This window comes from Nannobrachium achirus (assembly GCF_963921795.1).
Source record: "Nannobrachium achirus genome assembly, chromosome: 2".
Lineage (NCBI taxonomy): Eukaryota > Metazoa > Chordata > Actinopteri > Myctophiformes > Myctophidae > Nannobrachium > Nannobrachium achirus.
Genome location: NC_137811.1, coordinates 9,928,809 through 9,944,672, shown reverse-complemented (window position 1 = coordinate 9,944,672; position 15,864 = coordinate 9,928,809). Strand labels below are relative to the sequence as shown.

Below are 15,864 nucleotides of genomic sequence, written 5' to 3'. Positions count from 1 at the left end.
TTCTCAACATGTAAACGATTATGCAAAATAATTGCGATTACCTAGACGATGTAATAATTGTGACAGCCCTACCAACACATGGAGAGAAAAAAAAACGATATCTTGGAAACTACAGGCTGATTTCCTTTGTTGCTTTAATAGACTCTTAAGTCTTGTTCAACAATCGACGCAAACATGTCAAGGAAACCATTCATGCCTGCGTAAACACTCAGGTGTGCCGGAGTACCGAGTCTAGTGCTGCGACATTTCGTGAGTGTCAAAAGTCGGATTCAAGTACATTTTTTAGGACGTGCTTTTGAGTTCAATCATTTGTGCAGCACTTTCCAGGGCATGCCGATTGTAATAGTTACAGTAATTGAGGACAGCCAAGCCTGGATTAAAAATAACATGCAACACAAAGGACAACTGGAGGGAGAGAGGATGAGACTGAAAGGGCAGAGTGCAGAAGAGCAGGGAGAATAGAGGCCAACTGATGCCAAATTACAGATCCACCTCAAAAAGTGTCAATATTGTGTAAAAAGCAGCAGATGCCAAAGCACCCCAACAAATCACTGACTGTGGGAACTTCACACTGGACTTAAAGCAACTCCGACTTCAGAAGGTTGACATTTTGGTATTATAAATCCTTGTTTTGAGTGGTCTTGTGCAATATTTACTTATATAATATATAATATACTTTTTGATAGTTAAACAAACTACTATATATGTATGTATATATATAAAGTTGAGAAAACCTTTGGAAAACTTTAACATTTTCGCCATGCCCAAAATAAACACGATGGGGAAATAATAAATAGAACTGCACTCTGTCGAGGAATGCTGGTCCCTCATTGGCTGTTAATGATGACATTGCCAGAAATGCTGGTCCCTGATTGGGCTACGGTATTAAACACAGACAGACACCAACATAGTACTGCGTTCGGCTGCGTATGTATGTAGGATACATACGCAGCCGAACGCAGTACTTGCGAGGCTCTGCTGGCGCAAGTAATAATAATAGCCGATATATGGGCCAAAACTGATGAGCAAAAGGGCTGGATCATTACAGGTATTTGGTGCATCAGACAGAGCAGAGGCTAGCAGCCACTAGACCTCCACTGTACGAGACTACAAAAATCACTATGAGGGAGGGTGCACTGTCTGTTATCTTGACTGATAGTTTTTAAAAATAGAGAGAAACTACTCTTGTGTACGTGTTTCCTGATGCAGACCTGATGCAAGAGCAAGGAGCAAATGCAGTTCAGCTCATGGAAGAAACTGTCCACTCACTTTACTATATGTCATGCAAAGGTCTGCCTGAAATTCTGCAGACAACAGGACAGGTTTTGGGGATTGCCATGGCCTGCTGCAGTAAATAGTGCATATTATGTAATGTGCCTTCATCATAAGAACCACACACACACACACACACACACACACACACACACACACACACACACACACACACACACACACACACACACACACACACACACACACACACACACACACACACACACACACACACACACACACACACACACACACACACACACACACACACACACACACACACACACACACACACCAAGAGCAGTTAGTGGTTCAGTGTCTTTCTTGATCAAGGGCACTTGAACACTACTAAACCAGCAAAAAAAAAAAGTATTAAAAAACAATTCAATTGTACATCGCAATTATTTGTAAGACAATCATCAACTTTAAAAAAAGATCTTGACAGACATAATTATGAGGCAAGATTCAACAGTTGCTGTACATGTTTCTACACTTCCCGAGGTGAACATTTGTTTCACAATGACCGTGCATGATGCTGTGTAGACTTGAAAAGGTGTTTCAGTGGCTATAAGGAGTAGAAGCCATTGCTTCCCAACTGTGACTTGCTACGTTGTGAGCTTGTAAGTGTATCTATTTTCCTTATGTCTTACTTTTCTCTTTTTTACCAATTTATTTGAAAATAAATACTGAAATGATTTAATTTATTTCTGATTTATAACGTTTTAAATCGTTCCAAACAAGGAAAAGAATTGTAGGGGAGGGAAAGAAAAGCGCCGTTTAAGAAAGCTCCCCGCCTCCAGACAGACATGTACCATTCAGATGGCCAAGAATTGAACCCCAGTAGAGCTTTCCTCACGGTGTTGCTTGCCATTAAGCTCTAAGCTATCTAAACTACATCAAAAACAAAGCTCACAGGAGAGAGGGCCACCCACGCTGCATTCCATTTATTTTATTTTTTAATAAAGCATTATGTTTTGTTTTTTTAAAGGTGGGGTTTAAGAGCCTGCCAAGTTTGCATGCAAAAACATACCCAACCCTTTGGGGAATAGCAGCTTGTCTATCAACCGTTCACGACTACTGGGTTTCTTAAGTGCAACCTCTAAAACCAGAAAGGGTAGGCTCATTTTATGGCCAGGTTGACATTTGCAGGTTGCAGCATCTAGGACCCTGATTAGGAGGAGAATTAACCAATTCCTTCTTCTTTCACTTGCATGGATGGATATAAGCATACATACACACCATTATTGCGACCGTAGGTCGCATTTACTACCAAAACCTCCACGGGCTGTCTGTGCGTCCGTCAGTCAGTCAGTCAGTCAGTCAGTCAGTCAGTGAGTCCGTCACACTTTTGCCTTGCTCATATCTCCACAACCGTTGCCCCCATCCATGCCAAATTTTGCACACACACTCCTTGACTGCCAAACTACAACCTCCAAGGACCCCCGGAGCCCCAGGGACCTGACCCCCAGATGTAAAAAATGACCAAATGTGCAAAAATGACCAAATGACCACCCCAACGGGGCTGCTCACGGGGAATTCCCGGGGACCACCGACTCCTGGTGCTCCAGAACGGATGCAAAAGTGGTGGCGCCCCCAGTGGAGGACCCCCTGCCACTGCAGCGCACATAAAATGCCATAACTCGGGCTAGGAGCGTCCGGGAGAGCCGGGGCCGGTACCTATTCGTCCGCCAAGGCAACGCGGAGACCCCACCCCTCATTTCTCACATGGCCCTATTCTAGCGCCACCTTCAGGCCGATTTTTAAAACACATTTTTGGACACTGCTCCTACAGTTTTTGCCCTAAAATCACGAATATCACTACACAGCATGTCTACACTCATGTCATCAACATGGATCAGGAAGATTTGGGAAAAACAAATTTTTGCCCTATTTGTGGAGATAAGCCACCTACGGTCGCTTATCTCCCGATTAGGGAGTCTTACTGGTTATATTACAGTATTCAATACAGTACCTGAAATAATTGTCATTTCGCTTTACATACTGAAAACAATTAACATCACCTTCCAACTTCTCAGAATGTAAACACGCCTCAAAGCCACACCTCAGAGGGATGTTTCCTGACAGCCGCAGGCCATGTGGCAGTGCTGCTCAGTCACGCACCTTAGGCCGGCTTTACACTGCCACTGAAATCTAGCCTGAATCAAATCTGAGTCACATCAAAAGCGGAATCCGATTTTTTTTAAATAGTCTAAATCCAGACAGGTCACATGCAGGTCACATGAAATCCGATTTTGAAAAACCACATCCAGAGGTGGTTTCAAATCCGATCCATATTGGATATGAGGACATCTGTCTCAGTCTGAAAGCAGTAAACACATCCACCCCATTGAGTTATACGCAAGTCACATCAAACTGTCCAAACGTCACTTGCTGCGCGACCCGAGAGCGGAGCTCCGAATGACGTCACTACAGAGCGCGAGTATTTATTACTATTTAATTACAGCGCTGCTCTGAGCACTTAAGAAAAACAAGATAGAAGAGAGAAAACACGTGGGATAAACAGATAAAACAAGAGAGAAGAGCGAAACACAAGATTAAAGAAAAGGGAGAAAAACAATATTGTAACGTGTGCTTGTTTTTGCCTGTTTGTTTATGTCGCATTTCCTGAATGTAATCAACTACGTTGTGACATAACGCCATGACGCCTACGTCATTACCACGGTAACCAAAGCAGATATATAGACGCAGGGCAGCTTTGGGCTGACGCTGTTAAAATCAGTCTGAACGCACAGATCAGATCTGTGTCACTTGCAAATGGGAGTGTGAAAAGTCGGGCCAAAAGATCGGATTTGAGAACCAAATCGGATTTGGGCTGTATTTGACTGCAGTTTAAATCCGGCCTTAGTGGGTTCATTATAACACACTATTGCAAACTTTGCAAAGCTGTGCACAGAGCACGTCAACAGTTGCTACAGAAAACCAGGAGGATCTGAGTGTTTGGAATGTTCTGTCAGTGGTTCTCAACCTTTTCAGGCCGCGACCCCCAACATAATCCTAGTTGAGTTGGGTGGGGATCCCCCACCCTGACAAGCACTTGGAGTTGTAAGAGTTGAGGGATTACATTTTGCATAACACGGTTCTGTTGTGAAAATAGCAGATCTACATGCTCACAACGCCAGCATGTAGATCGGCTGTTTTCACAATTACCCTGCCTCTAATATTTGACAATTTGGTCAATGTTTAATTTGTTATTAAAAGGTCCTTAATTTAAAAATGTACAGATACCCTATATACACTTACACTTTATGTTGGTTTGTTTACTGTTGAGTGACAAAACAATGTTGCACATTAAGTTAGTCATATGGGGACCCCAAAAAAATTTGGGGAACCCCATGGGGGTCCCAACCCACGGGTTGAGAACCACTGCTATATGTGATGCACGTGCATGCTTTCCTGATGCAGTGACAACTCTCTTAAAGTACAGTTGAGTTTTGTAGTCTGGTTCAATGTTTCAATTGCATCATTATCTCATTGTTTGAAACGGGGACAATGACAAGTACATTTCAACACTTTTCTCCCTTGTCCATTCTCCTTCACCAAGTGAAGTGGGCTGGTTATCCAAGTAAGAAGAGCGTGCTAAAGGTTGTACAACTATAACTCGGTGTTCTCTCACTGTCTCACACACGCTATATGACAGCTATCGTTTGTAGATTTTGCACATTTAATATGTTTTATGAAAATGTTTCTCCATCCATTCACATCTTTTCATTTAGAGGAAGCTCTGTGGTGGGATTGGTGTTACAACTGTAGATTTGTTAAATTCACAGACCCATGTTATTACCATAAATCGAGTTTTCTGTGGATTTTTCAGAGCACCAGAAAACCACGCCCACTGCTATGCCCCATTATCGTCACTTCATCTAAGAATAGTGTCAATGTAGCATCAAAATCTAAATGAGCTCTGCATCCATTAGGTAGGGGATTGTGGTCAATGTAGTCATAATTGCCTCTGATCTACATGCGGTTTTACACAACCTAATGAGAATGTGTAAAATAACTTAAAGGCTCTTATACTGTCAGATCCAAAATGCTAAAGGAGACATGGTAGGGGAAGAATGGGGCTAACCTGTCTGATCTTTGGCTAGCTGGTCTGAGCTCAAGGAGAAAACAGTAGGAGGAGACCCAGGCTGTCTGAGCTGGCAGAAACAGGTGGCCAAATGACAGACAGGCAGACCACTCCTCCTGGCCAAACTAACCTTGACAAGGAGGATTTGGTCCTGACAAATCTTCTGTACAAACACAAAGCAGCACTGGCTGACCTTCATGCACTTGAGAAGTCTCAATGCCATGACCAGGGTGGAGCTTTCTACAAAGAATGACAGCTATTATACAGTGCAGTCAAATGATATGCTGTCCACTCTGTAAATACATGTTCCTTTATCAGCACAGGACATTATTAAGCGTTTCGTGCAGTTGCTGTCATTTGTAGGAAATAGCTTCACTTAAAGACAAGCCACAGCAGGAAATATAACCATTCATAAAATAGAACAGAATTATTTTTTAAATCAAATTTCAAGTTTAATACCTTTCGACCCCCAGTGAAATACTATTATCTCTGCAGAAAACAAACTAATTAAGCATTTACAAACTAAGCATTCTGGGTTCATTAAGATGAAGGGTCACGTCTCATTGAGCTGTAAGCCATTCGTCACATCCACCACAGAGTCCCATATCATCGTCATCATCATGACCACTTCCTCACAAGAGGAGAGCTCTGTCTGTCATTTGTGCAAATATAGTCCATTGTCTGCTGTCTACTGAATGCATGTTCTCTGCAATGTAATATTGCGCTTAGGTCAATCCTGTGTCCACTCCCTGCTTTTTTGCTTCTTATTTGTGTTATGTTGTCGCAGCAACAGATGCAAAAGAAAATTCCTTGTACAAACCTCATATTGTACATGGCAATAAAAGTGATTATTGGCCAACTACCAAGTGTGAATGAATCGGTTCGTTCTGTTCAGTTAAATCTGGGATTGATGCGTTTCCAGCACAGACATAAAACGAGTGCCTGACGACTAGCTTTGTGAGTGGGGCACTAGCTGTCCAATCCACAACTTACTGAAGTAGCCTGTAATAACTCAATGTGTCCTAAAAGGTTAATAGTGGACCCTTGTTTAAAAAGAAAAGAGCCGGGTGACTCTAGGAAAAGCTGACGTGTGCATCAGCAGTTCTCCGCAACCATCTCTCTGTCTATATTTGAAACGAACCGTTTCCTCCAATCCGCTGTCTGTCGGCCCCTGCTGTCATTTCCTGCAGCCGCGCTGAGCGGCAAAATGAGGCCTCGCCACAATCACTTGGCACTCACACTTCCTGTGACACCCGGGCCTGACACTGTGATGTCTGCCTTCTCACCAGAGCCACAGAGAAAGCCCCTGTTAACATATTATTTAGCATCCAATACAAAACTAGACGTTTACAACTCCAAAAAGAGATCAGCTATACTGTCAAACTAAAAAACACACACACACACACACACACACACACACACTAGGGCTGTCCTCGACTCAGGATTTATGAGTCGATTCGAGTCGCGGGGGTTAATCCGACGCGTCGACGAATCGTTTTATAGTCTACTTTGTATAAATAAAAAATAAAAAAAGTGTTGCTTTAAACCACATCAACATAATACAATAATACATTAAGAGATTAATTGAATACACTGTGTTTTCGGTGATATCGGTGCGCGAGCACAAATGTTATCTGCATAGCAGTCTACAACCATAGAGTTATAACACACCGTTAAAACAAATAAAACATCTCCGCTGTTTCAACTCTGCCCCGTCTCTCTGCAGCGTGCAGTAGAGATGAGACATTCGCGAACGATTCCGCTCTCTTGAACGGCTCTTTTAAATGAACGATGGGATCCAGTCCGCAGTCGCGGGACACAGAGCACTGACAGAGTAATGAGTCAGTGTCGAGAACGGATTCATTTCAGAAACGGATCATAAAAAGGTGGAGGCACAGCTCCCGCTAGAGCCAGAAGTGTGGACATGTCATGGACGCAAACACAGCGAAACACAATCATTCATCATGGATTACAACACTGGAACAATTCAGAAGCACTTTAATTAGAAAATGTAACTTGTAGCCTACACTTGTGTATGTTAATTTGACTTTAGAAGATTGTTTACTTCGTGGACGTGCGTTTGTGCTGTGGCAGGAGGTTATTTAATATGGGATTTTGACAGCGTGCCTCCTCCTCTTAACGGAACACCGTCCCCGGCTCCGAATGTTTTAACGAAGCGGCGGTTCTGAACCGTTCTGGCCGTTCTGTCTCACTTTCACCCCTACGCTGGTGCGAGACAATAAATAACTGTTCGCCAATTGCTACTTCTCATTGGAAGTACATGACACCAGTCCAGCAGTGCACCGCAGTAGGCTAACTGGTGATATAAAAAATATATATATTTTCGCTTCGACTCAAACAATTGGCGTCGATTCGCGGGGCTTAAAACGACGCGTCGATTCGTCGATTTTTAGAGGACAGGCCTAACACACACACACACACACACGTTACAAAGCAACATACAGACGTAAATCTTCATAGGTATTTAATTAACAAGTTCCTTGGATGCTTCACATACTTTTGCCTTATTTGAATCATCAATCATTTTATTCATACTTGAGGCCCACCAGGTAGCTAAATGGTTAGGACCCAATAACAAATGGGCTCTAATTAGGGGTGGGCGATATGGCGATAATTATCGTCTCGGCGATACAGCTTTGCCACGATAGGCCATTTCAGAATATCGTTTCTCTCGTGATACAAACAGTCATTTAGAAAAGGCTCTGGATACAGCGAGTGCACGTTCCATGAGTCGCAGCTCTATTGCTTAATTTATACTTCTATAGTACTGTGGTGTAATTCGCCAAAAAGAACAGATCTACAAGCTATAACGTGTCGCGGCTCAACGTGTCATATAGTTTGAGGATCTGTCCCCTGCTTTCACGGCCCCTCCCCCGTGCAGCACGCAGACAGGCTACAGAGTGTCTACAGCACTGACTGAGTTGTGATTGTGTGCAGGAGCACGGCACAGTGGTCCACGATTTAGTTTCACTTTCACGGGACTTTAGTAAAGCAGTGATGCAGCTTGGCCTGCATTCTTTGAAGCATATTTTTTATAATGGATGCATTAAACTAACAGGACGCAAACTACTTATCCGTCCTGCTATCGCTATCAGCCATCTCACTGCTTGCAAAGCTGAACTGTGCTGGAGTCTCATCCATAGCTGTGTGTTCTGGCAGTATTGATGAGATGATTTAGATCACCTTGTAAATCCATGCATCTGTTTTTATTAACTATAAACAAGTAGCTATTTGCTGCTATTTGTAAAGTGCTTATGTTTTCACCATTGATGCATGCGTGTGTCGTCGCGAATCGCGGTGAAATCGTCGCGTCTATTTTGCGTCTATTTTATCTATTACATAATTGGCTTAGTCATAAAAACCATGCCATTATTGTTAGTAGAAAAGCGAAAAGCTAGGATGATAATGAGTGAGTAATTCTCTAAAAATAAAGCTTGTATCATAACAAACCTCCTGACTTTGGTTGGTCATAAGGTAATTTGTTTTCCCTCAAGTTTCAATGGTAAGGCATGGGTTGTTGTCAACCTGTGGGTCGAGACCCCCAGAGAGGTCCCGCCAAATTGTTTTGAATATAGCCTATCTACAAGCTCACAACACTCAAAAAACATTTCAAAGGAACCCATAAAACATTTCTGGGACCCATTTGAATGACCTGAACCATCATCACACCAACTAGTAAATATTTTGAGGTAAAAGATGATAATTGTTTAATCAAACATCTGAATGTTATCATTAAAAAAAAAACTATCTTTCTATCTGCAGCATAAAAATGAATAGATTATCTATAGAATATCTGTCTAATAAACCAACCATAAGGTAATTTGTTTTCCCTCAAGTTTCAATGGTAAGGCATGGGTTGTTGTCAACCTGTGGGTCGAGACCCCCAGAGAGGTCCCGCCAAATTGTTTTGAATATAGCCGATCTACAAGCTCACAACACACTGATAACATTTTAAGGGAACCCATAAAACATTTCTGGGACCCATTTGAATGACCTGAACCATCATCACACCAACTAGTAAATATTTTGAGGTAAAAAATGATAATTGTTTAATCAAAAATCTGAATGTTATCATTAAAAAAATCATAGATTAGTCTATCTATCTTTCTATCTGCAGCATACAAATGAATAGATTATCTACAGAATATATGTGAGGGTCTAATAATCATAATAAACCTAAAAACCCGCATAAAACAGTATCGTGATAATATCGTGTATCGTGATACTGCATGAAGCATATCGTGATAATGCTTTTATCCAGTATCGCCCACCCCTAGCTCTAATGCCTGACTGCGAGTCCCCGGTTTGAATGCTGGCCCGCCAAACTATATTTGGTCTTCCTTTGTCACTGCAACATGAAACAATATTAAAAAAGTTCTTCTTCAGGAAATTCAAAGAAATGTGTAAATACTTGAAGATATTTGACCTCAGCTTGCACTACAAACAGAAAGACGTGTCTATTAATTTTGCATGTTCCTGTCACAACTAAGATTAATTTGGAGTCTCTCCGGGACCCAAACGTACAAAAATACATTATGAATTAATCTCATAAGCACTGTTGAAATAGTGAAAGTGACACACAATGGGTGCGTTTATATGCTCATTCAGAATGGCATTCAGAATGAACTTATTCTGAATAGAGCTTCATACCCAAACGTTTACATGGGACCTGAATACAAGTATCCCTCATTCCACAGTCGTTTACATGACCAAAGGATTCATTCGGAATAGAACTGTGGGCATGTATACTTCAGTATACTTCAGGTCGGAGAAGGGGGGGGGGGGGGGGTACTCGGTGCAACATACTTCATTTATTCCAGACAAATGTATCCCGATTGAAACGGCATATACCACCCCTTCAGACCAGAATGAAAATTCATTCGGGTCAGACCGGAATGGCCATTCCTAAATGTTTATATGAGCATTTCTATTCTGAATGAGCAGTCATTCTGAATATAAGTGGAATACATCTGTGCATATAAACGCACCCATTGAGATCCATCACACAACCACCTATGAACATTCAGGAAAGGCCACTGTGGTAATGACTGAACAACTCAACTGAATACTTAATCAGAGTGTATTATCAATCCGTCACCTGTGATTGCACAGACGACGCCCTCGGGCAAGAACCTGCTGGCTCTTCCCCAGAAGAGGTTTAAGACTATGGGTGACTGTACCTTTGTCATTAGGGCCTCATCGGCCCTGGAATGACCTGCCTGAGGAGCACAGCACATGCTTCCACATCACTATCTTCTTTTAAATCAGTGGTTCTCAACCTTTTCAGGCCACGACCCCCAAAATAATAACATTTTAACTGGGGAGTTGAGCCATTACATTCCGTTTAACACGGTACTATTGTGAAAATAGTAGATCTACATGCTCACAACGCCTCGCAGCGAGGCATTGTGAGCATGTAGATCGTCTATTTTCACATTTTATGCCTCTGATATTTGACAATTTGACCAAGGTTTAATTTGTCATTTTAGAGCTATTAAAAAAGAGTCCTTAAATTGTTACTTTAGAAATGTGCAGATACCCTAGATACACTTAAACGTTATGTTGGTTTGTTGACTGTTGAGTGAGAAAACAATGTTGCACATTAAGTTAATCATCTGGGGACCGGCCAAAATAATTTGGGGGACAATTTCCTGACCCACAGGTTATGAACCAGTGTTTTAAATCACGTCTTAAAAACACACTATTATCATAGTCTTCATATTGTTATGAATTTGAAATATCAGTTTTGTTTTTTTATGTGAGGCCATTTGTAATAGCTGGGTTTTTTTTTGGGGGGGGGGGTAGTACTACTGTGAATTTCCATGGGGCATTATGACCGACTTCCCATTCTTTTCAAAAACGTTACCATTCCATAAGGAATATTTGGATTGCGTGTTTAAATAAAGGGCAGTGTTTATAAAGGCTTAGTCACCTCTGCCTTGAGTAAGAAGCTTCTATGGGCCAGTTATCAGTGACAACACATGTCTTGAAAGACCCTTATCGTAGTCTAAAAAAGAAAACGCAGTCTACCATATGGCCAGCCTGATAGGGCTTCAGTGTGAACCAACTCTAGCTGAGGCTACAGTATTGCAGTAGACTGCTCTCTCCAAGGACACACAAAGAATAGGAACGGGGTCAAAAGAAGTTGGCCATAAAAGAGCAATAAAAGCACACAATAAACACTGCACCTTGTGGCCACCAGGCGCTTACATCCACACACTGGGGCTGTAAGAAAAGGGACAGGAATTTTGTCGAGTTGTCACGGGCCTTGCCCGACATTCCACAGCGTGGGAGATTGCAAGTTCCTCACACAACAAAGAGTTCAAACTATTCGTGGCATCTGACCTGACATAATTTTTCAACTGCTTCGTCACGGCATTCTAATAGTCCTGGCTGCTGTCCACAACTCATGATCATCAACAGTTGATCCGTGCCAATAATGTTTTCTCAACTTTACCTTAATGATGCAATTCAACCATGTTAACTCCATGTAGTATGTCTTTAATTACAGACAAGACTTCTGAATTTGCAGCCCTAAGGATTTCACTGGGCTGTAGAACCCAGCAGGCCAGGTGAGTGTAGAGAGAGGTCCCAAGCAAGGCCAAAGTACAGAGCATTACATCACCACAAGTCACACAGTCTGTCAGCTGTGGTCTGATCTGCAACACAGGCAAAACCGGAAACACATTAACTGTGTCATAAATGTGTGAATCCAGCTCAAATCTGCTGCTGAAACCAATCAAGACAAATTATAGGAAACTGGAAACAGGAATTAATTGATATACACCACCTTCTGGAAACCAATACTATACACAAGGGCCAAGAGTCCTAGACTATACAAGCCAGGATGAAACATATATGTTTCTCTGGTTATATCTCCAACACTATGCCAAGATGAAGCATCATGTAAAGTTATGTTACTGGGGTGAAGCATGTTAACCACTTAATAACAGGAAAGCATCTATTATGTAATTAAAATGTTTGGGTTGGGCCCGTTCAAAAATAGCAGATCTACAAGCTCACAGCGCGTCACTTTGTGCCGTTCCGAGAGCTTGTACATCTGTTATTCTTGAACATTTTTGAGAAATCTTGGAAAAAGTGTGAGAACTAGTTATTTCAATTTTCAAAGGCATTCGCAGAATCGGCCTCAGGTCTCAATGGGTTAAGTTACATGTTCTAAGAGGGTGAAACATGTAAAGTTGTTGTAAAGATGTTCTATGGTCATATTATCTGCAACTAAAGGCCAGGGTGAAACATGTAAATACATGTTATTGGGGTGAAGCGTGTAACATAATATGTTCTATGGCAATGGTTCTCAACCTTTTCAGGCCGCGACCCCCAAAATAATAATATTTTAACCCCCCCACCCTGACGAGCACTAAGAGTTGAGACATTACATTTTGCATAGCACAGTTCTGAAATGCGAGGCGTTGTGAGCATGTAGATCAGATATTTTCACAATTTAAGCCTCCAATATTTGCCAATTTCACCAATGTATAACTTATCATTTTATAGGTATTAAAAAGTCATTAAATTGTCACTTTAGAAATGTGCAGATACCCTATACACTTAAAAAACTTTATTTGGGTTTGTTCACTGTTGAGTGAGAAAACAATGTTTCACATTAAATTGATCATCTGGGCACCCACCTGGGGGGTCCCGACCCACAGGTTGAGAACCACTGTTCTATGGTGATATTATCTGCAACGCAAGGCCGGGATGAAAACAGTAAAGTTACATGTTACTGGGGTGACGTGTGTAAAGTTACATGTTACTGGGGTGACGTGTGTAAAGTTACATGTTACTGGGGTGACGCGTGTAAAGTTACATGTTACTGGGGTGACGTGTGTAAAGTTACATGTTACTGGGGTGACGCGTGTAAAGTTACATGTTACTGGGGTGACGCGTGTAAAGTTACATGTTATTGGGGTGACGCGTGTAAAGTTACATATTATTGGGGTGACGTGTGTATAGTTACATGTTACTGGGGTGACGTGTGTAAAGTTACATGTTACTGGGGTGACGCGTGTAAAGTTACATGTTACTGGGGTGACGTGTGTAAAGTTACATGTTACTGGGGTGACGCGTGTAAAGTTACATGTTACTGGGGTGACGTGTGTAAAGTCACATGTTATTGGGGTGACGCGTGTAAAGTTACATGTTATTGGGGTGACGCGTGTAAAGTCACATGTTACTGGGGTGACACATGTAAAGTTGCATATGAAGCCAGTATAAAGTTGTTATGGTGTTACCTGTTCCCTGGCCCTCTTCTCCTCCTCCACCTGTCTCTGCAGGATCTCCGCTCTCTCCTCGGCCTCGTCTGCCTGCTGCTGTAAAACTTTGATTTTTCTCTTCACCGCCTCGATGCTGTTGACTCCAGCCATGTTGGGGTTGTGTTGTGTGGGTGTGAGGGTGTTGTTGGGGGGGAAATCTTCCTCTTCTTGATCAGCAAGGTCGCTTCTGGTGAGAGAGGGTCAAAAAGGGTGAAAAAAGGGGGTTTGATTTGAAGTCAAGAAGTCAAGTTAGAAATAGAATCCCCTCCCGTCGATCCTGGCTGATGTCTCCCGAAACAACGCCCTACTGCCGTCTTCCAGAGTTATAATATATCCTGTCGGTGTCAACAAGCTCCATGTAAAGTCTCTGAGAGGCCCTTCACGTCGAAATAGTAGATCATCAAGCTCCTAAAAGAAAACGAACATGTAGATCGGCTATTTTCGCCGAATATTCGCCCATTTTCGGACAAATGATCACAAATCCCAAACGTTCACTCATCACATGCCCCCCCAGAACACTACATAGTCGGACTCTGGAGGAGGAACGCCGTGGGGGGTTCATACGGTTAAAATAGTTGCTATGAACTTTCGGTGAAAACACGGGAGGGTCTTACCTTGCAAAAAGTCGACGGTGTTTTTAATGCGGTCGCGGTGTGGTCTCCGGTGGTGCAAGTTACAGAAGCCACTCACACACTCACAGCAAGTTTGTCCAGTTTCTGTTAGCTAGCTAACGCAGGCTAACTTACTAGTGTTCGTCGGTGGCACACGCTTAATTTCTACGCTAGCGACGACCGCTGCTGCTGGATGTGACGCTGATAAAGTGAATAACAGTTGAGTTTGTGCCGCGGTGAGGTTTAGTTCCACGGCAGAGAACAGCAGGAGCGGTCGGGAAGGCGAGGAGAAATGAAAGAGGTTTCTAGAATAATGTTGGAGGGTAAAGTTAGACACGGCCTCTCCCTCTTCCTCTCTGACTGTGTCTGCTTCCTCTGTGAGGGAAAACACTGCTTCCGCTGAACGACTTCACAGTAAAAGACAGACACAACACAATTCAAAATTCAATTCAAAGGAGCTTTATTGGCATGAGAAAACATACGTTTACATTGCCAAAGCAAGTGTCACAAATACAATAAAAACAGTTGAAAATGGGGAACATATATACAGTTGGAGGGGGTACAGCATTGTGTAAATAGAGCTTTTATACAGGGTACAAATAGCAGCATTAAGGCCAATTCCCACTGGGCCAGATAACAGATAAAAAAAAATATTTTTCTCCAGATATTTTTTCCATTCAAAGTGGATGGTAGATACAGATAAAAAAATATCTGCCACAGATATTTATTTTATCTGTGGCAGATATTTTTTGATATATTATCTGGCCCAGAGCAGTATAATCAGAGAGTGGTGTCACCGCGGGGTCAGAAACAGCGCTGGTCACGTGGTTCATTGTCACTTTACACCTCATAGACTTCAATGCATTTTGTAAACTTCCGGTTCGCCGTTTGTCACTATACGCCAATAGATGTGTGCGTAGAAGACCTGGCCCCATGAAGTGAACGGGAGTGACGCAACTCTCCATTCTAGGGCTCTGATCTGGCCCAGTGGGAAAGGCCCTTTATTTTCATACTCATACAAAAGAAGCAAAATGTATTGTAATCAAAGTATTGTCTTCTTATAGACGGGTTTCTTGTTTACAAACATTGAGACTAAATGCACAGCTGACTGTATCATGTAATCAATTCCGTCCAATCCCCAAACCTGTTGTTTTGGGGAGCGCTGGTTTCATTGGCTAATTTTGGTACGGACCCTGCGCACAGTGTAACGTGGACCAGAAACCCGTCTATAGGAATGTGACAAAAAACTAAAAATATTGAACTCAAGTCTCCATGGTGTGAGTAATCAATAGAAAACATTTTTGGGGTGAACTACTCCTTTAAGTACACTTTTGAGTTATTTGTACTTTACTTGAGTATTTCCATTTTACCATACTTTTACTTTTACTTTTACTACATGTATTTGAAAGGTTTAGTTACTAGTTACTTAGATTTCAGACATACCAGTAGGCTATATATATTTCGGCCATTTGAAAATAGCTGATCTACTGTACGATCTATGTCGCGTTGCGATGCATTGTGAGCTTGTAGATCTGCTATTTTCAAAAGATTTGTATAGGCCCACATTCCGAACATGTGAAATGGGAAATTCTGCACAATG

General features: G+C 42.1%; 1 protein-coding gene across 3 annotated transcripts in view; it reads right to left on the bottom strand.

Annotated features, from left to right (window-relative positions):
- Nucleotides 1–14,611, bottom strand: part of LOC308307113 (uncharacterized protein) — a 41,258-nt gene extending 26,647 nt beyond the window's left edge. For 2 of the 3 annotated variants that reach the window (XM_080752258.1, XM_080752260.1), the window contains exons 1-2: nucleotides 14,268–14,611; nucleotides 13,633–13,840 (exon numbers count right to left, since the gene is read on the bottom strand). In XM_080752258.1, the coding sequence (XP_080608384.1) occupies nucleotides 13,633–13,764 (132 nt within the window). In that variant the 5' untranslated portion in view covers nucleotides 13,765–13,840; nucleotides 14,268–14,611. The remainder of the gene's footprint in view (nucleotides 1–13,632; nucleotides 13,841–14,267) is intronic. The other variant, XM_080752259.1, reaches the window with a different exon arrangement.
- Nucleotides 14,612–15,864: the final 1,253 nt, after the last annotated feature.